The 22436-nt window shown below is 30.6% G+C and overlaps 6 protein-coding genes across 6 annotated transcripts; 3 read left to right on the top strand and 3 right to left on the bottom strand.

Moving 5' to 3' along the window:
• Window positions 1–662: 662 nt before the first annotated feature.
• Window positions 663–1608, bottom strand: LOC135951685 (uncharacterized). The gene is made up of 2 exons (XM_065501370.1): window positions 1488–1608; window positions 663–1407 (listed from the first exon to the last, which is right to left on the bottom strand). Exons 1-2 carry the CDS (start codon window positions 1536–1538, stop codon window positions 832–834), a joined length of 627 nt encoding a protein of 208 aa, XP_065357442.1. The 5' UTR covers window positions 1539–1608; the 3' UTR covers window positions 663–831.
• Window positions 1609–4389: 2781 nt separating this feature from the next.
• LOC135951710 (uncharacterized) lies at window positions 4390–5710 on the top strand. The gene is made up of 2 exons (XM_065501398.1): window positions 4390–4524; window positions 5080–5710. The coding sequence occupies exons 1-2, from the start codon at window positions 4474–4476 to the stop codon at window positions 5656–5658; spliced, it is 630 nt and encodes a 209-aa protein (XP_065357470.1). The 5' UTR covers window positions 4390–4473; the 3' UTR covers window positions 5659–5710.
• A 2645-nt stretch (window positions 5711–8355) lies between these two features.
• On the top strand, window positions 8356–9227 carry LOC135951581 (uncharacterized). The gene is made up of 2 exons (XM_065501258.1): window positions 8356–8485; window positions 8577–9227. Exons 1-2 carry the CDS (start codon window positions 8438–8440, stop codon window positions 9144–9146), a joined length of 618 nt encoding a protein of 205 aa, XP_065357330.1. The 5' UTR covers window positions 8356–8437; the 3' UTR covers window positions 9147–9227.
• Window positions 9228–9580: 353 nt separating this feature from the next.
• On the bottom strand, window positions 9581–10412 carry LOC135952127 (uncharacterized). Its single transcript, XM_065501930.1, has 2 exons — window positions 10342–10412; window positions 9581–10269 (listed from the first exon to the last, which is right to left on the bottom strand). Exons 1-2 carry the CDS (start codon window positions 10387–10389, stop codon window positions 9700–9702), a joined length of 618 nt encoding a protein of 205 aa, XP_065358002.1. The 5' UTR covers window positions 10390–10412; the 3' UTR covers window positions 9581–9699.
• A 3419-nt stretch (window positions 10413–13831) lies between these two features.
• On the bottom strand, window positions 13832–14741 carry LOC135952495 (uncharacterized). Its single transcript, XM_065502459.1, has 2 exons — window positions 14626–14741; window positions 13832–14436 (listed from the first exon to the last, which is right to left on the bottom strand). The coding sequence occupies exons 1-2, from the start codon at window positions 14671–14673 to the stop codon at window positions 13867–13869; spliced, it is 618 nt and encodes a 205-aa protein (XP_065358531.1). The 5' UTR covers window positions 14674–14741; the 3' UTR covers window positions 13832–13866.
• Window positions 14742–17236: 2495 nt separating this feature from the next.
• LOC135952335 (uncharacterized) lies at window positions 17237–18004 on the top strand. Its single transcript, XM_065502225.1, has 2 exons — window positions 17237–17335; window positions 17406–18004. The coding sequence occupies exons 1-2, from the start codon at window positions 17288–17290 to the stop codon at window positions 17952–17954; spliced, it is 597 nt and encodes a 198-aa protein (XP_065358297.1). The 5' UTR covers window positions 17237–17287; the 3' UTR covers window positions 17955–18004.
• Window positions 18005–22436: the final 4432 nt, after the last annotated feature.

Raw genomic sequence — 22436 nt, 5'->3', positions numbered from 1 at the left:
AAAGACCGTGACTTGAGAGAAAAGAAAAGAAGAAAACCAATATATTAAATCACATAGCATTATTTTTATTAAAAGCTGCAATATTTCTAAGTTTTTAGAAATAAAATATGCACTTTTTGGAACCATTTTCCCAAATCCTCAAATTGAAAGTTTCATAAGTGAGAATTTAAATCGTTATTGAGCAGCTAAAATTTAATAGTTTTCATTCGAAAGTCTCTTTTAATGTAAAACAAAATCCAAATCGGTTATCATATGTTTTAGTAATATTCCAACAAACTTTTGGAATTTCGAGCATGCAATAAAAAAAACTTCAAATTGTTTAAAGTTGAGCTGAATAAACTTGCTCAACAATTTTTTAAAAGAAAGTTGTATTTTTCCTTAATTGTACATCTATAATCTTTTATTTTCATTGAAAACGAAATTGGTATCATTAAAATTGAACTTTTTACAATTTTTTACTTTTTACCTTAACCACCTGTCTATACTTGATATTTGTCATAACATTAATGACGTTTGTTGTCATGACAAAGTTTTCAGAGCAAATGCAGTAACAATTTTGTCACAACGAAGCAATAATATTAATAAATGGGGACTATACCTGATAAAAAATTGACAATCATTTGACGTTTATCATTACAAAAATTTATCACGTATAGACATATGGTAAAAATGTATATTTTAAATGGAATGACAAAATCAATATACCCAACATATTTCGGTGTATAAACATAAATGTTGTATGCCCAAAACAAAAACAATTTTTTTAAAAAATAGAAAAATATTATTGGTCTTTAGTCGATAATAATATTTCTTAGAGTACACAAAATCAAACTACAAATAAAGCATAAAAAATTTATCAAAAGCCACTGTTCTCTCATTCATATCGGTTATTCCCTTGAATTGATCAAACCAATCTAACATTTTCCTTTCCAAATGGATCTGTACTTTCTTAAATTCCTCACCAAAGTCTTTAGCGAATCTGTCATAGCGCTCTTTAAACTCTTTATCCAATTGTTCGGAACCATATTTCCTCAGAATATTCACAATAATTGTTTTGTCTGCAGTCAGTTGTTCTGGCGCCATTTCATAATAATCCGAGGTAGTATTTGAATATTCTTCCACCAGCACGTATAAATCTTCAAATTCTTTATGTGTCTGGTACTTATTTAAAAAATCCGTTAAATTCTTTTTAAATTCCTGTACGGCAACATTATCAGCAGCTGTTGTCGTTAGAGTGGCATCCTTTAATATATATTCACTGATATTGGCAGCTCTGTTGACATAAAAAGCTGTCAAATTACTAAAACCATCGATGGTAAACATAAATAGATGTTCTTTAGGTGTCAGAGGTGGATGTTCTTCATTTGTATGCTGGGAATTATCAGGCCGAGGTATGGCTAAAGTTTTCTATAATATTTTTAAGAAAAAAAATTATTATATTATATTATTTTCAAAATTTATAATACATTTTATAATAGTTTACTCACTGTTAGCGTAAAAAATAGTATGCAACAAAATATTAATTTAGTTGTGGCCATTTTTATTGGTGTTTACTGAATGACTGCCAAATAAGTAATAAAATTTATTATTTATTTAATTTATTGTTTTTCTTATAATTTTCTGTGAATGAATTAGAAGGTTATCAGTGTTATGTATGTATGAATTATTTGTAAATGTTGTTGTTTTTTCTTCAAAGTACGAGGAGATAAGAGATATTTGTATAAAGGAATTTTGTGATTTTCTTTATACAAAAAAAAAATCATAGAAATTATTTAGAATGAACTACAAATTTATTAATTTAACGATTGCTAACAAATACCTTGCCCAGGAAATCAGGACCACATTTCTGTCTTGATTAGATTAAAAGTTCTTTGGCTATCGATTTGCCAAAGAAATTTTAATCTAAACGAGGCAAAAGTGAAATACTGTTATCTTTTCGAGTGAATCCAGATGCAATTTAAAAGGCAGTGATGGGAGAACATTTGAAAAATGACTAGACACCAGGTCCTGTTTTTCACTGCAAGGTATTTGTTAGCAATTCGTTGTTCTATTAATGCATGTGTAGTTCATTCAAAATAATTTCTATGATTTTGTTTGTATAAAAAAATCATAAAATTTCTTTATAAAAAAGAGATCTCGAACTTTGAAGATCAAGGAGTAAACTCTCTGGCTATTAAAGGCTGTTGTACTGGAGTCCTGCATTCTTACCCACAGACAGTTTTTGCTTCAATCCATCACTAAAATTATGTATTAATTTCGATTTTTAATTTTCGGAAATCCTGACTTGAGCCATTTTTAGTTATTACCTGAAAAAAACCTATTTTGTGTGAAAAAAATTAAAAATACAAATTATTGGTACATCAATATATCAACTATAGTCCAACTTAGTTTGCTATTTGAAATGGAGATATTTGTTCCACAAATGGCTGAGATATAAACAAAAAATCGACTACCTCGATTTTTCACCATTTTTTTTAATATATATCTTTTTTCAACAAATTTTTATTTCACAAAAAATATTTTACCAAATTTTGTTTCACCTATAATAGTTTTAATATTTATCTTATAGTATACGTTGGTGAAGGGTATTTAAAATTCGGCACAGCCTAAGAAAGATCATTTAAAGTATTCCATCTGGGTTATGTTTGGGTATTCTTCTTCTACTCTAACTTAATGTTATCAATATTTTTAATTCGAACGGCCCTTCCCCCAGATCAAGACCCCCAATTTGTTTACAGATTTGTTTTTTTAATTATTACATATATAAAAACAAACATTTGTTAGCAATTAATTGTTTAATTAATAAAAATTAGTGGATCATTTTAAATGACTTATGTTTTTCAATTTCAAAAGTTTTGTAAATTTCTTTATAGAAACATCTCTTATCTCGAGATTTGAAGGAACAACAACAATATATATAAATATTTCATATAAACATATATAACATTGATAACCTGCTATTTAATTCACAGAATACTATAAAATAAAAACAATAAATTAAATAAATAACAAATTTTATTACTTATTTGGAAGTAGACACCAATAAAAATTACCACAACTAAATTATTATTTAGTTTAATTATATTTTTTATACTAACAGTGTTTTAACAATTATACAATTGAGGGATTCAAACGGTCTCCTATTAGGTCGTATTGTCATAATGTCCTAAAATATTTTTTTAGTTTAAACAAATTTTTGTTGGGTTTCAAACAAAAAATTTATAAACTAATAAGACTTTTTGAACTATGTTTATTGGTTTGTCATAAAATAAATATTTTTTTGTTTGCAGCACAACAAGAATTTGTTTAAACTAAAAAAATATTTTAAGACATTATGACAATACGACCTAATAAGAGACCGTTTGAATCCCCCAAATTTGTATTATTATTTATGAATATGTATGTATATTTTTTTCTTAAACGTATTGCAATGAATTTTAGCCATACCTTGGCTGAATATTCCCAGCATACAAATCAAGAATCACACTCAAATCAAGAGCATCCTTCTCTGATACCAAAAGAACAGCTGTTGATGTTTACCATCGATGGTTTTAGTCATAGAGAATATACATAGAGCGGAAACTCTGTTGTCAAAGACCTAACTCTGTTGTCAGAAACCTAAGTGGTGAGAATGTATTAGTAGAAAAAACTATGTGAAAACAAAAATAACACTCGTATGTGTGATTATTTTGAGTAATTTTTTTGTTTGGGTTTTTTTCTAGTTTCCGCTCTATGTTTCTCTATGGTTTTAGTAATTTCTTCTTCTTGATGGTTTTAGTAATTTGGCAGCTTTTTATGTCAACAGAGCTGCCAATATCAGTGCACACATACTAAAGGATGCCACTCTAAAGTCAGCAGCTGCTGATAATGTTGCCGTACGCGAATTTAAACAGAATTTAACGGATGTTTTTTAAGTAGATATCAGAACCATAGAGATACGATTTATTACAGCTGATGGAAGTCTATTCGAAAACTACAACGGATGACTATGAAATGACGCCAGAACAACAAACAACAGAAACTATGTACAATGATTGTGAATATTCTGAGGAAATATGTATGGTTTCGAATAATAGGATAAAGAGTTTAAAGAGCGCTATGACAAATTCGTTAAAGACTTTGGTGAGGAATTTAAGAAAGTGCAGATCCATTTGGAAAGGAACATATTAGATTGGTTTAATTAATTCAAAGGAATAACCGATATGACAGTGGCTTTTAATATATTTTTGTTTGTTTTATTTGTACTCTAAATAATTTTATTATCTTCTAAAGATCATAAACATTTTTTTTAAATTTAAATAATTTGTTTTTGTTTTGGGCATACAAAATTTAGTTTGTGATTCTATTTAATGTTGATAACCTTTTAAGATTTCAGAAATTTTTAATTGAAAAAGTAAAAGTATTTGAAATAAAAAGTAGATAATTGTCTTCACAATTCAGTAGTTCTTTAGAAATTAAACAGACAAGTTCGAAATGACAGCCCGTAAAATGTATACCATTTTTATGGTCTTGTTTTTGATACAGGTTAGTAGTGGGTTTTTAAATTTTAATTATCATTTTCTCAATATTAGTTTGTTTGAAAAACACTCAAAATATATTTGAAAACTTAGTGATTTTCATAAATATTGTTAAAATTAATTTGTCGTTCGTGTTTCCGTATCAGGCCTTTAAACGATAAACAGCTATTGAGAAAATGGAAATAAATTGATTTAGGATGTGATTACCAAACACGATCGAAAGACAATTTTAAAATTTTTTTAAGAAAAACTTTAAAAAATTATTTGAAACTTGAGTGATTTTTGAGAGAAATAGACATAGACCGGAAACTAGAAAAAAACTCTAACAAAAAATTTCTCAAAATAATCCCACGTACAAGTGTTGTTTTTGTTTTCACATAGTTTTTTCTACTAATACATTCTCCCCACTTAGATTTTTGACAACTGATTTAGGTCTTTGACTGGAGAGTTTCTGATTTATATGGTCTTTAAAATAAATTTTCAACCCGTAATTCTTAATCCGGCCTTTAATTTAATTTTTAAAATAACTATTAACATACATCTTCTTTTGTTTCCCTGACAGGCTGCTTTTTGCCAACCCTTAGACAATTCAGAAAATACCATTGTTTCTACCGATAAAACTCCTGAAATAGAGCCAAAGCCCTCCCTAAAACTTGTGATCTACCTCGCCGATAACTTAATAAGTTTAGGTCAAAAATATACTGCAAAATCTTATAACGTAAGCCGTCTTCTACTAAATGACGAGACCTTAAATGCCAACACTAAACCAGAAGTTCTAGAGTTTAAAACGAATTTGAAAACGTTTATAGAAAACTATGATGCCAGCAAAGATGTGACACCAAATTGGGATATAATGGAAACTTATGCCAACATAACCGAATACTATTTTGGTCTAACTGATGAAAATACAACACCTGAAGCAACATTTATTGTGGATCTGTTAAATAAATATCATTGCAAAGAACTAGAAATGGAATTTGTCAGTGAGGTTGAGCCATTTGTGAAGAATTTCAAGCAAATGTTTGAAGAGAATAAAGTAAATTTGGATAAGCCCTTGTTGGATTGGTATGAGAATTTTGAAACTATAACAGATTTTCAGGAAAGATTTAATGCCTTTAATACATTTATATTAATGGTTTAAGTAAAGAGAAGCTATGAAATATTAATAAAAAAAAGTAGTGAAATAATTAAAACTTGGAGTTTTTTTTTTATTATGGAGAAGAAAATTTAATTTTTTTTAATGGAAATAACAAAATTTACTATGTATTTTATTTACGTCAGCATCTTACTATATGACTGCAACATTCTTGGGAATATTGACATTTTTGTAGACATTCAGGCGCCACTTCTAAAAATCATTTACTACTAAGTCTCTATTGGTCAGTCAGTGTAATACTCCGTCTTGACAAGACAATTTCTTGTCAGCACATAACTTTGTCTCGTGTGGATAAATCTTATTGATGATAATATTATATTCTTGTTCGAACAATGTTGTCAGAATGTCAAATGTCATTTTCATACAAAAATACCGCCATTTAAAAAAAAAATACAAAGAATAATATGAACACCGACACGTTTTCCCCACACCAAAGAACATGAACAAAACGATGTTTGTCAAGACGTGGGGTAAGGAAGAGCTGTCAAGGCTGGGTTTATCGGAACTGCGCATAGAGACTACTATGGCAATGAACAGGCGGACGTGTTAGCTAGAACGACATCTGCTTTAAATATCTCTATCGCAGTTTTAGTTGTAATTCCGCTGGGGACTATTAAAAGTAGTATCTTCGGACACAGGGCACTGGGAAAATTCCAAATTATAAGTGAATTCTCTTTCAAAATAAGACAATAAAATTAACCAGAAGAGCAAAATCGATTGGAGACTATTCTGGAAGAACCACAATGATAGAGTAGAAAAATTAAATAGAAAGTGCAAATGAAGTCCTAAACATATAACTGGTCCAGAGAGAGAGAGAGGACTCAATGTAATAAGATCGAAATTTGTACATTCACTAGAAAACGAAAAATTACAAATGAAATAGGAATGCTAAGTATGTCTTTCAAAGCAAGACAATAAACATATCAATATGTTTTCTGAAACAGAAAGATATCCTGGTTTAAGTTTGGACAATGAATGAGCAAGAAATATGTTGAAGTCTTAGCTGAAGATTGTTGATTATGGGAGAGTTCAAGGAGAATGGCTTCTACGAACTAAGTCGAAATATAGATAAAAAGTTTCATCTTCCAGATCATAATACTATATTTCTGTATTATTTGATTGAAGAGGATTGAAAACTCCAAGTCATATTTGAAAGATAGTTAAGCAGTTATTAAATCCCTAAAGGTACGATAGTGATACTTATAAAAATCAAATAAACTTTAACTTCAATTGCAAAAATCTGGAGATAATATAGAGAAAGCGGACAAGCCTTACCAAAACCTTACCAAAATGGAAATATGAACTTACGGAATGGGCAAGAAAACTGCTAGAACTCTACAATCGGCAGAATGAAACTAGTTAAATGCAAAAGGCTGGTACATTACCCTGCCAACGACCTACATTTAGTAGAATTAGAGACGAAAACTTTTCTATGAAAACCATGCCTAACTTGGAATATCTTGGAGATTAAAATTGAAAATCGGTAGGAAACTATATTGAGAGAACTAGGTTCTAGAATCTGCCTGTTGTTCCTCGACTGCGGAAGAAAAACAAAGCGAGTGAAAGTAAGTCACTCGAATTCGATTGAAATGGGGTTCCCCTATATCGAAACTGAGATTGTTTTCATTATTTTCGCAGAGTGGAAAATAATGAAAACTAATTTTATACGCTTTTGTTCGACTTGTCAGTGGCATAATTACCGCACACATGATCAAGGAAAATTTATTGCAATTTATGTGTATGTGAGATTATTTTAATCGATATTAGGCAAGAAATGCATTTAGTACATTCTTTACAATTTCGCCATCAATATTGTACCCATAACATTTTTTTCGCTTTAAAATCGAGCAAAACAAAAACCACTAAAATATGGCAACATCCTAACAAATAATTGTTTTTATTTTTTTATTTTCCTTGTTCTCTTCCTCTCTCTCTTCAGTATTTTAATTTCGCCATATTGAAAAAGAGAGAGTAATGCTAACGCAATATACGAAAAGCTAAAACATTTTGCAAAGAAATGTTAAGACAGTTCAAGGAGACTGTCCCGAACTACTGATTTTACCTATCATTTAGGGTAGCTGGTCCAAAGTAGTCAATGCATTAACATAACTAGTTATATGAAGCTGCACGGGTGTTAATTGACCTCAAATAGTCAGTTAAAAAGACAGTCCGATAACAGATTGCATGTAAACAAATTTTCCTGTAGGTTATATAGAGATAATAAAGTGAAAATTAACTTCTCGCTAGGTTACATGGAATATTAGTATACTTAAGCAAAAAGATAATAAACTGTATGAGAATTATATCAACATAATTAGTATAAAACCAAAATAAACGTCTTTAGATTACTTAGAGACACTTAAGTGACAATTGATTCACGCTAGATTACCTGGAATGCATACAGTAACCAATTGACTTCTCTCTATCAATTGGAGTCAGCCAAGTGAATAGACATTAGTGGCTGGCAAACTTTGCATATAAATCCAAGTATTTAACTGCAGCTATCGACTGAGACTTTAATTATTATAAAATTATAATATGTGTTTTCTAAGGTAACAGATATTATTATCTCTTAAATATTAGTCTAATATTTCTCTTTTATTGGCAATTAAGTATAATGTAGAATGTTAGGTTTTTCAAAATTGATAACCTTTTATGAATTACGAAATTTCAATTGAAGAAGCTGTTATTATTTGCATATAAACATGATTAAGTCGGCATTATTCTGTAGTTCTTTAGAAATCGTGAAACAAACAACACAACAATGTCTTATAAAATTTATACCATATTTATGGTCTTGTTTTTAACACAGGTTGGTTGATTTTAAAACAAGTTTAAATAGAAATTTATAAAAAATATATTTAAAAATTATTAAAATATAAAATATTTTGTGTTCTTGAAAGGCCGCTTTAGGTAAATCCATTGACTCATCCAATTCCGTTGACTCTTCCGAGGAAATCAAGGATATAACACCCAAACAGTCACTGTTGATCTATGCCGTTGGTAATTTCTTGAAATTGGGCCAACAGTTTGCCGAAAAGGCTTTCATCATCAGTCGTGATTTACTGAAGGACGAATCCTTAATGGCCAGCGAAAAACCCGAAATTTTGGAGTTCAAAAAGAATATAACCATGTTTGTGGAGAAATATGAGACCAACAAAGAAACAGAACATGTTTGGGATTTATTCGAAATTTATACCAACGCTACCGAACATTATATGGAACTTCCCGAAGAGAAATCTACACCAGAATCTAAATTTATTGTAGAACTTTTAACTAAATACAAGTGCAAAGAATTGGAAACAGAATTTGTGAAAGCCTTTGAAAGTCTGTTGGAAAATTTTATGAAGATGTTTGAAGAGGCTAAATTGGTTATGGAAAAGCCCGTGTTGGATTGGTACAAAAAGTTTGTAACTATAACAGATTTTGAGGAGAAACTAATTGCCTTTGGGGAATTTATAGAATTGGTTTAAGTTTTAAAAATAGAAAAAATATATTAAAAATTAAAAATAAACTAACTGCAATTAAGTAATTGCCACTGATGTAAAGCGAAAGCGGGTGTTTCAGTTTCTTTAATTACTATTTCCGATGATTCATTGGAGCTATTAGAGTCATCTAAGGGTTTGCCATAGCCAACTGAAAAGGAAGTTTTAAAAAGCAAAAGAAAACCTGGAGAGATAAGTAGATAGATACATAGATAGATATAGATAGATAGAGAGCCTCAAAAGTGAGTAAAAGATCTATCAATCGATTACAGTTTAAAAGTTTCGGTTTAATGGAGATTGGGCTGAATAATATATTCGATTCTAAAAAAAAATTAAGTCGGACTATAATGATTTTTATGATCTTAAAAAAATAAAAAAATTCACTGGTGTTTGCTCACTTTTGAGGTTCTCTTTAGATATATTTGAATATACCTTTGTACTTATTCCTAATAACAATCTCACTCACACACTTCATTCCATAAATCATTTTCTTTAATTCTATTTTAATTTATCCACTTATATCTAATTACAATTTACAAACTTAAGGCAATTCTAGAAAATCACCAAAAGCATCAAGTCGTTTCTCAAAATCTGTTAAAGTTTGAAACTTCTCATACCACTGCAACTCGGGCTCTCCCAAATCTGATTTTGACTCCTCAAACATTTGCTTGAAATTCTCCACAAGTTGATCAAATTCTTTAATAAACTCCGTTTCTAGTTCCTTATGCTTATATTTGTTTAATAAATCCAAGATAAATGTTGATTCCGGTGTTAATTCTTCATCGGGAAGTTCTAAATAGTAATCGACCGTGTCGCCATAAATTGTCATTATTTCCCAAACTTGCTCGGTTTCTTTGTTGGTGTCATAGTTTTCCACAAACATGGTTAAATTTTGTTTAAACTCTACAACTTCGGGTTGGTCATTGGCCAGTAAAGAATCGTCTTTTAATAATTGACGGCTGGATTCGACTGCTTTTTCGCCAAACTGTTGGATTAATTGCAGGAAACTGCCAGCGGCAAAGATAAAAAGAAATTGTTTGGGCGTTATATCCTCATTTTCTTCGACAGATTCAATGGATTTCGAAGAGTCTATGGATTTACCGAAAGCGGTCTTTTAATAAAACAAATTAAAGAAAACAATATTTAAATTATGAAAACTATTTTATAAAATTTAAATGCAGACCTGTATTAAAAACAAGACCATAAATATGGTAAAAATTTTAAACGCCATTGATGAGTTGTTTGATTTACGATTTCTAAAGAACTACTGAATAGGCTGGAAGTAATCCCTTCTATTTATATTCAAATTATAGGTGATTTTTCAATTACAATTAGTGATTTATAACATTAATTAAATTTTGCAGTTAAGCCAACAAAAGAGTAAATAATTACATTGATCACGTATGAATAAATAATTTTACTCAATTGTAGGTGATATTAAAACCTTGTATAGAAAGCTTTGATTTTTTTTGTTGTAATTAACTATAATTAAAACAATAATTAATTTGTTTTTGTTTAGGTCTCTGTTATTTCTCTAAACTATTTGAATAAATCTAATATTTACTCTCGTAAATTGCATTATTTTTTTGCTTCAACTGCGAGTGGCAGCTTTAGTTAAACATCTGGATTTATATTGAAAGTTGGTCAATAAGTACAGCAAACTGCCTTGTGAAATTTAAAAAGTTTTCCAATTCTATTGGTCAGCTACACAATTCTGAATTTCAACAAACATTAATCGACTTAAGCGAGCAAAAAACTACTAATTTTTATCATATAGTAGGAGTTTTGTGATCAGAATGTTTAAGCGAAACTATTGGCTAAAGTTGACAGTCGCCAGCGCTCCAATTGTAATTGAGTTGTAATTTTGCTTCAATGAAATGACCAGCTAATTTATGAATTTCTAATTTCTATAATTGTCTCTAAATAATTGAATTAGCTATAGAAAATATTGTAGTAAGTAAACAGTTATACAATTTCTATATCTATATATGTATATAGAAATGAAATCACATGAGAACGGCTGGAGTGATTTGGCTGATTTTTTTTATTCGATTCGAAATTTTCAGGAGAAAAAAATTCAAAAATGTTAGGTTTTTAAAATATATTGCCTCCTTTTGACTTCTCATTTTTCTTAATATTTGGATGAAATCCAAACAACTGGTTACACTGTTAACCATTAAGCTTTACAATGTTTTTTTTGTTTGTTTTTAATTATTAATTGTTGTTGCATATAATAATAACCGAATTTAGAAGTAACTTTTTTAATAGCTACCTAGGTGTACTCGTTAGCCCAGCCAATCATCAGCTGTTTACATCCCAACTGTCAAAATTTGTATTAAATGCAGCTGCATAAAATAGTAAGATGTAGTTTTGAGTCTGCTACTATTGTAAAAGTGTGTGTAGTAATCTAAAGCATGTTGTTGTTGTTGCCAAAAAAAACATGTGCGTAACAAACCATAACAATAAATGTAAACAAAACGTTACAAAAATAAAGGTAACTTTCAGTATTTGCCAATACGACAACTTAGGATGAATTAAATTATTTTAAACGGTTATCAATAGTAAAACACTTGAGGAACCTAATTTTGTATTGGTCACTTAGGATAATTAATTAATTAATAAAATATTGTACAATCAAAAAAGCAAAAATTACACAACATTTTTTATAAAACACAACACCGTTTTTTATATTTTTTTTTTTGCTAAAATTTGCAAATATTGAAATATGTAGGTGTTTTGTTTTATTAAGACTTTAAACAATTTTATTATCTCCTACAGATTTCAAATAATTTTTTATGTTTTGGGCATACAATATTTAGTTGTTCTCTTTAATGTTGATAACCTTTTAAGATAAGAGCCAAGCGCTCACAAAAACTTGTCATCTACCTCGCCGATAACCTAATAAGTTTATGTCAAAAATATACCCCAAAATCTTATAACGTAAGCCGTCTTCTACTAAATGACGAGACCTTAAATGCCAACACTAAACCAGAAGTTCTAGAGTTTAAAACGAATTTGAAAACGTTTATAGAAAACTATGATGCCAGCAAAGATGTGACACCAAATTGGGATATAATGGAAACTTATGCCAACATAACCGAATACTATTTTGCTCTAACTGAGGAAAAAATAACAACCGAATCCACATTTATTGTAGATCTTTTAAAGAAATATCATTGCAAAGAACTAGAAATGGAATTTGTCAGTGAGGTTGAGCCATTTGTGAAGAATTTCAAGCAAATGTTTGAAGAGAATAAAGTAAATTTGGATAAGCCCTTGTTGGATTGTTATGAGAATTTTGAAACTATAACAGATTTTCAGGAAAGATTTAATGCATTTAATACATTTATATTAATGGTTTAAGTAAAGAGTCGATAAGCCATGTCCGTCTGCCGTAGCCCCCAAATAATTTATATACATGATTCACACAACAATATATCCGCTATATACTCTGTTCGGTTGCTATTTGAAATCGAGTAAATCGGCCAACAAATGGCAGAGATATAAGGAAAAAAGCGAGAACTAACACTGCCGCGACTATTATGATCATGTAGTTTATTGATGGCAATAATATTTAGCCTGAAAAACACTACATTCATTCGGAAGACGGTTTGAGATACCAATCCCAAATTCGTCATAGAATACACCAGAACCGTCTGCATATATTCTGCTGTCATATTTGTACACGAGGATACCCATACACCACTCACTCCTGGAGGGAAATAAGACTTTGAACACCATATCATGGGTATATGGAGTAATATAGTCGAAAGGTTGGTTTATGAGGAGGCAGTAAGCCCAGAATCCACTTGTGACCATTTGTTCTCGATCTCCAACATCCAGATGCATTAAGCCTAGCTGCACTGTAGACAGAGGTGGCCCTTATGTGAAGGTTAATTGGAACAAGTGCTTTTGAAGGACTAGTCCTTAGTGCACCGGTTATGTCAATGCTGATCTCTGGACTTTATATAGTTTTCTCAGTTGCAGTCCACCATACAAGAGATCCATATGTATGAATTGGCCGTACTATGATAATTTAGAGTCCAGGAAAATACCTCTGAAAGGGGGATTTCAACGTTTTTCAATCCAATTCTCACTTATTATATCCGGAAACAATCCCGAAAGTAGTATTAATAGGAAGACTCACGAGAGAAGGAAAACTATAAGCAACTGGCAGAGAAGTGGGGACAACACACCAACAGGACGTTAGACATACAGAATGATTCCATCAATTAATAGGTATAGGTATAGGAGATTAACTGCCACCTCATGCAGTTTCTTTCAGGTCATGGGGGATACAGGACTTACCTTTTTAAATACGTAGAACATGTAGTTTTCAACCTGCAGACAGGAGGTGGACGCTGATGTAGGACACACCATTACTTCCGAGAATATAATCGACGTAATGCTATCCTCAGATTGCAATTAGTTTCGGAATTCATAACTATCGTGAACATGGTATTAAGAAAAGAGGAATGAATATCGGAGTGGCTTAGATGCTTAGAATACTTAATGCCAGTTCCGCGGGTATTGCGGTTGACGGTGGGAAGGAGGTTTAGTGAGTAGATGACAAGCTGTTTCTTGTTAAATCTTATTCATTTCATATCTATGAAGATTCTGCCCAATGCTAAATAATAACAACCTCAACCATTTCTTTCCATTAATCATTTTTAATTTATTCACATCTCTCTAATTACAATTTCTCAACTTAAGCCAATGCTATAAAATTACCAAGAGCTTCAATTCGTTTCACAAAATCTGTTAAAGTTTGAAATTTCTCATACCACTCCAACTCCGGCTCTCCCAACTGCGATTTTGACTTTTCAAATATTTGCTTGAATTTTTCCACAAATTCATCAAATTCTTTAATAAATTCCGCTTGTATTTCCTTATGCTTATATTTGTTTAATACATCCAAGATAAATGTTGATTCCGGTGTCAATTCATCATCGTCAAGGTCAAAATAGTGATCGACAGTCTGGCCATATAGTTCCATTATATCAAAAACTTCTTCTGTTTCTTTGTTGGCATCATATTTTTCCACAAACATGGTTAAATTTTGTTTAAACTCTAGAACTTCGGGTTGGTCATTGGCCAGCAAAGAATCGTCTTTTAATAATTGACGGCTTGAATCGGCTGCTTTGTCGCTAAACTGTTGGATTAGTTGTAGGAAACTGCCAGCGGCATAGATGAAAAGTAAATGTTTGGGCTTTATTGACTCCTTTTCTTCGACAGACTCAGCGGATTTGGAAGAGTCTATGGATTTACCAAATGCGGCCTTTTAATAAAATAAAATAAACAGAACAGTGTTTAAAAAATGAAAACTACTAATTCTACTTAAGTAAAAGCTTTGTTCCAGTATTGATTTCAATATATTTGGTGGTTTTTTTGATTAATTGTTGCTATTTTTGTCGAAATCCTGTAAATCTGCTTAGTACTGCAACCAAAAACTTTCAAATCCACTGACCTGTATTAAAAACAAGACCAAAAATATGGTGAACAATTTAAACGCCATTGATGAATTGTTTGATTTACGATTTCTAAAGAGCTACTGAATAAGCTGGAAGTAATCCCTTAAATTTATATTCAAATTATAGGTAATTTTTCAATTAAAATTTAGTGATTTATAATATGAATAAATCATATTTTTAAATCATAGAAAGCTTTGCTTTTTTTTTGTAATTAACAATAATTAAAATATAATTAAACAGCAAATATAAATTTGTTTTTTGTTTAGGTCTCTGTTATTTCTATAAACTATTTGAATAAATCTAACATTTCCTCTTATGAATTGTATTTTTTTAATTCAATACATAAGACTTCAACACAAACACTTCTTTCGCTTCAACTGCAATTGACAGCTGCACACGACAGCTGTCAAATAAAAAATCGGTCGATGAAAGTTTAAAATTGTAAACAAAACTGACAAATTGATGATGAGAATCTTGTTGAAGTTATGAACAATAATTTTGTAAAAAATGGGTCAAAAAATCGTGGTAGTAGAGTTTAAATCGAAGATATTGTTTTGTTTTTACCTATTAAAAACGATGGTTTATCTCCTTTAAATAAACCGGATTCTTTTAACAGCAAATATAAGCGATCGGTAGTTTAATAATTGTAATAACTCTTTATTTAAATAAAACAAATTTTAATTTAATAATTACAATTAAAATATTCGCTCTCTTTTAATAAACACTCTATAATTTAGAAGAATACATTGGTAATACAGTGGTATAGGAAAAAAGGAGGGTAATAAATCTGTAACTTATAAACCTTTAGTCCGATTTAAATGAAATTTGACATGCACAAACAGGAAGTGTTGTCGAGTTTAAATTTGGTATTTTGACAGCATGGGCCCAACAGGGGTGCGGCCAGGGGTCCCCAAAGTAGGTCACCTCGGGTATGTTCAATTTTTAAAACGATCCTATTTCAGTTTTTTGATAACAACAGGTTTTAATATTTCCCGATTTTCTCCATTTTTCTTTTATTGGACTAACAACAAATGAATGTGTCAAACAAAAAAAGAATTGTTTAAAAATCGTGACTGACTCCAAAGTTATATGCATTTGAATTTAAAAATATTAAAAAATTAATTTTTTGGCCAGTTTTTTTTTTGGGAAAAAGTACTATTTTTCTTTTTAAGTTATCTAAAAAAAATTCTAAGAAGGTGGATTAGGAATTTTAAGGTTTTGAAAAGCTAACTTTATATTAAATATTTTAAATGAAAACAAATTTGAAAATTGTTGATTCCAAGGGAACCAGGTCCATCCAAAAAACGTCTATTTTGTATGTAAAATTGAAATTTAGGGCAAAAATGCTCAAATCGCATAGTAGATATCAAAATATAGTAAACCATTTTAGATGGTCAAATATGTTGTAAAGGGTTCGGATAACCCAGCCTCTGGTATGGATATTATAGCTAAAAAAAACTAAAAAATCCCATTTTTGGTATTTTTCCAAAAAATTTTGGGAATTGCGGGATAATTGATAATAAATTTTAAAAATTGTTTTTATTTTTAGATTTTCAAGAAAAAAATCTCTATATAAATTTAAAGTTTCATTAAAAAATGTTCATAAATAAAAATTTAATTTCAATTTTAAAATTTTTTGGGATTTTTCAAAATTTTTTTTTAGAATTCCGGGATTCCTGATTACAAATTTTAAAAATTTATGTTTAGTTTTTCATTTTCAATAGAAAAATCTATATAACTTTAAAATTTCATTAAGAAATATTCATAAATAAAAATTTTATTTCAATTTGAAAAATTTGTTTCTTTGCAAAAACTCAATAAAAAGCATTTTTGTCATATTTTTCCAAAAAAATATTCCATGAATTTTTAAATTGTCAAAATTTATATATATTTTTTAAAAATAGACAAAATCCCCTATCCATTGATATATAACATGTCTACCTTATGTTTTTACTACTTATATCAAGGTAGCATCTTCTAGAAGTCTCCTGAATTATCTAACAGAAAATGTAACTAGAATGTTCTATATCCCTAGCGATCACCTACAGCAAATATTTATACTGTTTTGATCCACAAAAAACTGTAAAATCTAGTTTTGGAAAGTAAATTTTGATAAGGATCTTCTAGCAGCCAACGTTAAATGTCAAAAAAAAATGTCGACAGTCGCCAGCGCTCCAATTGTAATCAAATTGTAATTTTGCATCAATAAAATGACCAGCTAATTTATTAATTTCTAATTTCTATAATTATCTCTAAATAAATAAAAAGTTATACAATTTCTATGATTTTTAATAATAATCAATTCATTAATTATATTCAAGACGCTAGCAGTAAGTAAACAATTGACATTGAAAAAACTGTTTAATAATGACTGGGTCATAGAGTAATATACATAGAGGGGAAACTCTCCAGTCAAAAACCTAACTCAGTTGTCAAAAACCTAAGATGTAAAAATGTATTAGTAAAGAAAACTATAAGAAAACAAAAAACAAAAACATTTTGAGTAATATTTTTGTTAGAGTTTCTTCAAGTTTCGGCTCTATGTACTCGTACATTTCTCTAAATATATATTAGTATGAATAACATACAATTTAATTTCAGAATTAATTCCAATTTATTCAGTAGTACTTTAGACAACGTAAATCAAACAACTCAACAATGTCTAATACAATTTTAACCATATTTATGGTGTTGTTTCTAACACAGGTCAGTTAATTTGAATACTTTTCTATGTCCTTATATAGAAATTTATAAAAAAACATTAATTTCCCTAAAGGCCACTTTTGGTAAACCCATAGACAACACTTCCAAATCCGAAGACTCTGCCGAAGAAATTAACGATTTAACACCCAAACAACAGCTTTTGGTCTACGTCACCGAAAATTTACAACAAGTATATCAACCATTTGTCGAAAATCTTGTTCATATAGGCCATAATTTGCTGCAGAACGATTCCTGGGTGGAAAAAGATAGCCCGAAACATTTAGAGTTGAAAAAAAATTTAACCATGTTTGTGGAAAGATATGGTGCAACCAACAAGGAACCAAAAGAAGAGTCTGCCAATACTACCGAACTTCCTGAGGCAGCTGTAACACCAGCATCAACATTTAACTTGGACCAGCTAATCAAAGATATGAATCAACACCAAATGGAATTTATCAAAGAATTTGATCAATTTGTGGAGAGTTTCAAGGAAAGGTTTGAACAGTCTAAAATGTTATTGGAAAAGCCTCTATTGGACTGGTATGAGAAGTTTATAACTTTAACAGATGTAAGGAAAAAACTTACAGCTTTCAATGAGTTTGTAGATTTGGCTGCAGCATGAAATAGTAATTATTAAAAAGTAATAAAATGAATGATTTATGTGAAAAAGAATTAGAGATTGTTATTGTTAATTAAATTTTAGTGGAATCAAACACATAAGTAAGATTAAATGATTTCTTAGTTTTGTCTTAATCCTAGTTTTAGTTCAGATTCTAATTCAGATTTTAGTTAAGATTCTTCTTCAGATTCCAGTTTAGATTCCAGTTCAGATTCTAGTTTAGATTCTAGATTAGATTCTAGTTCTGATTCTAGTTCAGATTCTAGTCCAGTTCAACTTCAGATTCTAGTTCTGATTCTAGTTCTGATTCTAGTTCAGAATCCAGTTCAGATTCTAGTTTAGATTCTAGTTCAGATTATAGTCCAGTTCTACTTCTAGTTCTGATTCTAGTTCAGAATCCAGTTCTGATTCTAGTTTAGATTTCAGTTCTGATTCTAGTTCAGATTCTTAATCAGATACTAGTTTGATACTAGTTCAGATTCTAGTTCAGATTCATAATCAGATACTAGTTTAGATTCTAGTTCAGATTCTAGTTCAAATTCTAGTTAAGATTCTAGTTCTGATTCTAGTTTAGATTCTAGTTCTGATTCTAGTTCAGAATCCAGTTCAGATTCTAGTTCAGATTCTAGTTTAGATTCTAGTTCAGATTCTTCTTCAGATTCTAGTTTAGATTCTTCTTCAGATTCTAATTCAGATTCTAATACAGATTCCAGTTTAGATTCTAGTTTAGATTTTAGTTTAGATTCCAGTTCAGATTCTAGCTCATATTCTAGCTCAGATTCTAGTTCAGATTCTAGTTTAGATTCTTCTTCAGATTCTAGTTTAGATTCTAGTTCAGATTCTAGTTCAGATTCTAGTTCAGATTCTAGTTCAGATTCTAGTTCAGATTCTAGTTCTGATGCTAGTTCTGATTCTAGTTCAGATTCTAGTTTAGATTCTAGCTCAGATTCTAGTTCAGATTCTAATTCAGATTATAGTTCAGATTATAGTCCAGTTCTACTTCTAGTTCAGTATCCAGTTCAAATTCTAGTTTAGATTCTAGTTCAGATTCTAGTTCAGATTCTAGTTCAAATTCTAGTTTAGATTCTAGTTCTGATTCTAGTTTAGATTCTAGTTTAGATTATAGTTCTGATTCTAGTTCAGAATCCAGTTCAGATTCTAGATTAGATTCTAGTTCAGATTCTTAATCAGATACTAGTTTAGATTCGAGTTTATTTTCTAGTTCAGATTCTAGTTCAAATTCTAGTTCCGATTCATAATCAGATACTAGTTTAGATTCTAGTTTTGATTCTAGTTCAGATTCTAGTTCAGATTCTAGTTCAGATTCATAATCAGATACTAGTTCAGATTCTAGTTCAAATTCTAGTTTAGATTGTTGTTTTGATTCTAGTTCTGATTCTAGTTCACATTCATAATCAGATACTAGTTCAGATTCTAGTTCTCATTCTAGTTTAGATTCTAGTTTAGATTCTAGTTCAGATTCTAGTTCACATTCATAATCAGATACTAGTTCAGATTCTAGTTCAGATTCATAATCAGATACTAGTTCAGATTCTAGTTCTCATTCTAGTTTAGATTCTAGTTTAGATTCTAGTTCTGATTCTAGTTCAGATTGTAGATCTGATTCTAGTTCAGATTCTAGTTCAGATTCATAATCAGATACTAGTTCAGATTCTAGTTCTCATTCTAGTTTAGATTCTAGTTTAGATTCTAGTTCTGATTCTAGTTCAGAGTCATTATCAGATACTAGTTCAGATTCTAGTTCTCATTCTAGTTCAGATTCTAGTTCTGATTCTAGTTCAGTTCTAGTTCAGTTCTAGTTCAGTTCTAGTTCAGTTCTAGTTCAGTTCTAGTTCAGTTCTAGTTCAGTTCTAGTTCAGTTCTAGTTCAGTTCTAGTTCAGTTCTAGTTCAGTTCTAGTTCAGTTCTAGTTCAGTTCTAGTTCAGTTCTAGTTCAGTTCTAGTTCAGTTCTAGTTCAGTTCTAGTTCAGTTCTAGTTCAGTTCTAGTTCAGTTCTAGTTCAGTTCTAGTTCAGTTCTAGTTCAGTTCTAGTTCAGTTCTAGTTCAGTTCTAGTTCAGTTCTAGTTCAGTTCTAGTTCAGTTCTAGTTCAGTTCTAGTTCAGTTCTAGTTCAGTTCTAGTTCAGTTCTAGTTCAGTTCTAGTTCAGTTCTAGTTCAGTTCTAGTTCAGTTCTAGTTCAGTTCTAGTTCAGTTCTAGTTCAGTTCTAGTTCAGTTCTAGTTCAGTTCTAGTTCAGTTCTAGTTCAGTTCTAGTTCAGTTCTAGTTCAGTTCCAGTTCAGTTCTAGTTCAGTTCTAGTTCAGTTCTAGTTCAGTTCTAGTTCAGTTCTAGTTCAGTTCTAGTTCAGTTCTAGTTCAGTTCTAGTTCAGTTCTAGTTCAGTTCTAGTTCAGTTCTAGTTCAGTTCTAGTTCAGTTCTAGTTCAGTTCTAGTTCAGTTCTAGTTCAGTTCTAGTTCAGTTCTAGTTCAGTTCTAGTTCAGTTCTAGTTCAGTTCTAGTTCAGTTCTAGTTCAGTTCTAGTTCAGTTCTAGTTCAGTTCTAGTTCAGTTCTAGTTCAGTTCTAGTTCAGTTCTAGTTCAGTTCTAGTTCAGTTCTAGTTCAGTTCTAGTTCAGTTCTAGTTCAGTTCTAGTTCAGTTCTAGTTCAGTTCTAGTTCAGTTCTAGTTCAGTTCTAGTTCAGTTCTAGTTCAGTTCTAGTTCAGTTCTAGTTCAGTTCTAGTTCAGTTCTAGTTCAGTTCTAGTTCAGTTCTAGTTCAGTTCTAGTTCAGTTCTAGTTCAGTTCTAGTTCAGTTCTAGTTCAGTTCTAGTTCAGTTCTAGTTCAGTTCTAGTTCAGTTCTAGTTCAGTTCTAGTTCAGATTCTAGTTCAGATTCATAATCAGATACTAGTTCAGATTCTAGTTCTCATTCTAGTTTAGATTCTAGTTTAGATTCTAGTTTAGATTCTAGTTCTGATTCTAGTTCAGATTGTAGTTCTGATTCTAGTTCAGATTCTAGTTCAGATTCATAATCAGATACTAGTTCAGATTCTAGTTCTCATTCTAGTTTAGATTCTAGTTTAGATTCTAGTTCTGATTCTAGTTCAGAGTCATTATCAGATACTAGTTCAGATTCTAGTTCTCATTCTAGTTCAGTTCTAGTTCAGTTCTAGTTCAGTTCTAGTTCAGTTCTAGTTCAGTTCTAGTTCAGTTCTAGTTCAGTTCTAGTTCAGTTCTAGTTCAGTTCTAGTTCAGTTCTAGTTCAGTTCTAGTTCAGTTCTAGTTCAGTTCTAGTTCAGTTCTAGTTCAGTTCTAGTTCAGTTCTAGTTCAGTTCTAGTTCAGTTCTAGTTCAGTTCTAGTTCAGTTCTAGTTCAGTTCTAGTTCAGTTCTAGTTCAGTTCTAGTTCAGTTCTAGTTCAGTTCTAGTTCAGTTCTAGTTCAGTTCTAGTTAAGTTCTAGTTCAGTTCTAGTTCAGTTCTAGTTCAGTTCTAGTTCAGTTCTAGTTCAGTTCTAGTTCAGTTCTAGTTCAGTTCTAGTTCAGTTCTAGTTCAGTTCTAGTTCAGTTCTAGTTCAGTTCTAGTTCAGTTCTAGTTCAGTTCTAGTTCAGTTCTAGTTCAGTTCTAGTTCAGTTCTAGTTCAGTTCTAGTTCAGTTCTAGTTCAGTTCTAGTTCAGTTCTAGTTCAGTTCTAGTTCAGTTCTAGTTCAGTTCTAGTTCAGTTCTAGTTCAGTTCTAGTTAAGTTCTAGTTCAGTTCTAGTTCAGTTCTAGTTCAGTTCTAGTTCAGTTCTAGTTCAGTTCTAGTTCAGTTCTAGTTAAGTTCTAGTTCAGTTCTAGTTCAGTTCTAGTTCAGTGCTACTTCAGTTCTAGTTCAGTTCTAGTTCAGTTCTAGTTCAGTTCTAGTTCAGTTCTAGTTCAGTTCTAGTTCAGTTCTAGTTCAGTTCTAGTTCAGTTCTAGTTCAGTTCTAGTTCAGTTCTAGTTCAGTTCTAGTTCAGTTCTAGTTCAGTTCTAGTTCAGTTCTAGTTCAGTTCTAGTTCAGTTCTAGTTCAGTTCTAGTTCAGTTCTAGTTCAGTTCTAGTTCAGTTCTAGTTCAGTTCTAGTTCAGTTCTAGTTCAGTTCTAGTTCAGTTCTAGTTCAGTTCTAGTTCAGTTCTAGTTCAGTTCTAGTTCAGTTCTAGTTCAGTTCTAGTTCAGTTCTAGTTCAGTTCTAGTTCAGTTCTAGTTCAGTTCTAGTTCAGTTCTAGTTCAGTTCTAGTTCAGTTCTAGTTCAGTTCTAGTTCAGTTCTAGTTCAGTTCTAGTTCAGTTCTAGTTCAGTTCTAGTTCAGTTCTAGTTCAGTTCTAGTTCAGTTCTAGTTCAGTTCTAGTTCAGTTCTAGTTCAGTTCTAGTTCAGTTCTAGTTCAGTTCTAGTTCAGTTCTAGTTCAGTTCTAGTTCAGTTCTAGTTCAGTTCTAGTTCAGTTCTAGTTCAGTTCTAGTTCAGTTCTAGTTCAGTTCTAGTT

The sequence above is a fragment of the Calliphora vicina genome, chromosome 2 (assembly GCF_958450345.1).
Source record: "Calliphora vicina chromosome 2, idCalVici1.1, whole genome shotgun sequence".
Lineage (NCBI taxonomy): Eukaryota > Metazoa > Arthropoda > Insecta > Diptera > Calliphoridae > Calliphora > Calliphora vicina.
The sequence above is the reverse complement of the archived record's forward strand: the minus strand, read 5'-3'. Positions and strand labels throughout refer to the sequence as shown.

What these genes read in the sequence shown, in the direction of transcription:
- LOC135951685 (XM_065501370.1), bottom strand. Translation starts at nt 1,538, where the DNA reads ATGGCCACAACTAAATTAATATTTTGTTGCATACTATTTTTTACGCTA. An exon ending in TACTATTTTTTACGCTAACA is followed by an intron (nt 1,408 to 1,487) that starts GTGAGTAAACTA and finishes AAAATATTATAG; the next exon opens with AAAACTTTAGCCATACCTCG.
- LOC135951710 (XM_065501398.1), top strand. Translation starts at nt 4,474, where the DNA reads ATGACAGCCCGTAAAATGTATACCATTTTTATGGTCTTGTTTTTGATA. An exon ending in TGGTCTTGTTTTTGATACAG is followed by an intron (nt 4,525 to 5,079) that starts GTTAGTAGTGGG and finishes TTTCCCTGACAG; the next exon opens with GCTGCTTTTTGCCAACCCTT.
- LOC135951581 (XM_065501258.1), top strand. Translation starts at nt 8,438, where the DNA reads ATGTCTTATAAAATTTATACCATATTTATGGTCTTGTTTTTAACACAG. An exon ending in TGGTCTTGTTTTTAACACAG is followed by an intron (nt 8,486 to 8,576) that starts GTTGGTTGATTT and finishes TGTTCTTGAAAG; the next exon opens with GCCGCTTTAGGTAAATCCAT.
- LOC135952127 (XM_065501930.1), bottom strand. Translation starts at nt 10,389, where the DNA reads ATGGCGTTTAAAATTTTTACCATATTTATGGTCTTGTTTTTAATACAG. An exon ending in TGGTCTTGTTTTTAATACAG is followed by an intron (nt 10,270 to 10,341) that starts GTCTGCATTTAA and finishes TTTTATTAAAAG; the next exon opens with ACCGCTTTCGGTAAATCCAT.
- LOC135952495 (XM_065502459.1), bottom strand. Translation starts at nt 14,673, where the DNA reads ATGGCGTTTAAATTGTTCACCATATTTTTGGTCTTGTTTTTAATACAG. An exon ending in TGGTCTTGTTTTTAATACAG is followed by an intron (nt 14,437 to 14,625) that starts GTCAGTGGATTT and finishes TTTTATTAAAAG; the next exon opens with GCCGCATTTGGTAAATCCAT.
- LOC135952335 (XM_065502225.1), top strand. Translation starts at nt 17,288, where the DNA reads ATGTCTAATACAATTTTAACCATATTTATGGTGTTGTTTCTAACACAG. An exon ending in TGGTGTTGTTTCTAACACAG is followed by an intron (nt 17,336 to 17,405) that starts GTCAGTTAATTT and finishes ATTTCCCTAAAG; the next exon opens with GCCACTTTTGGTAAACCCAT.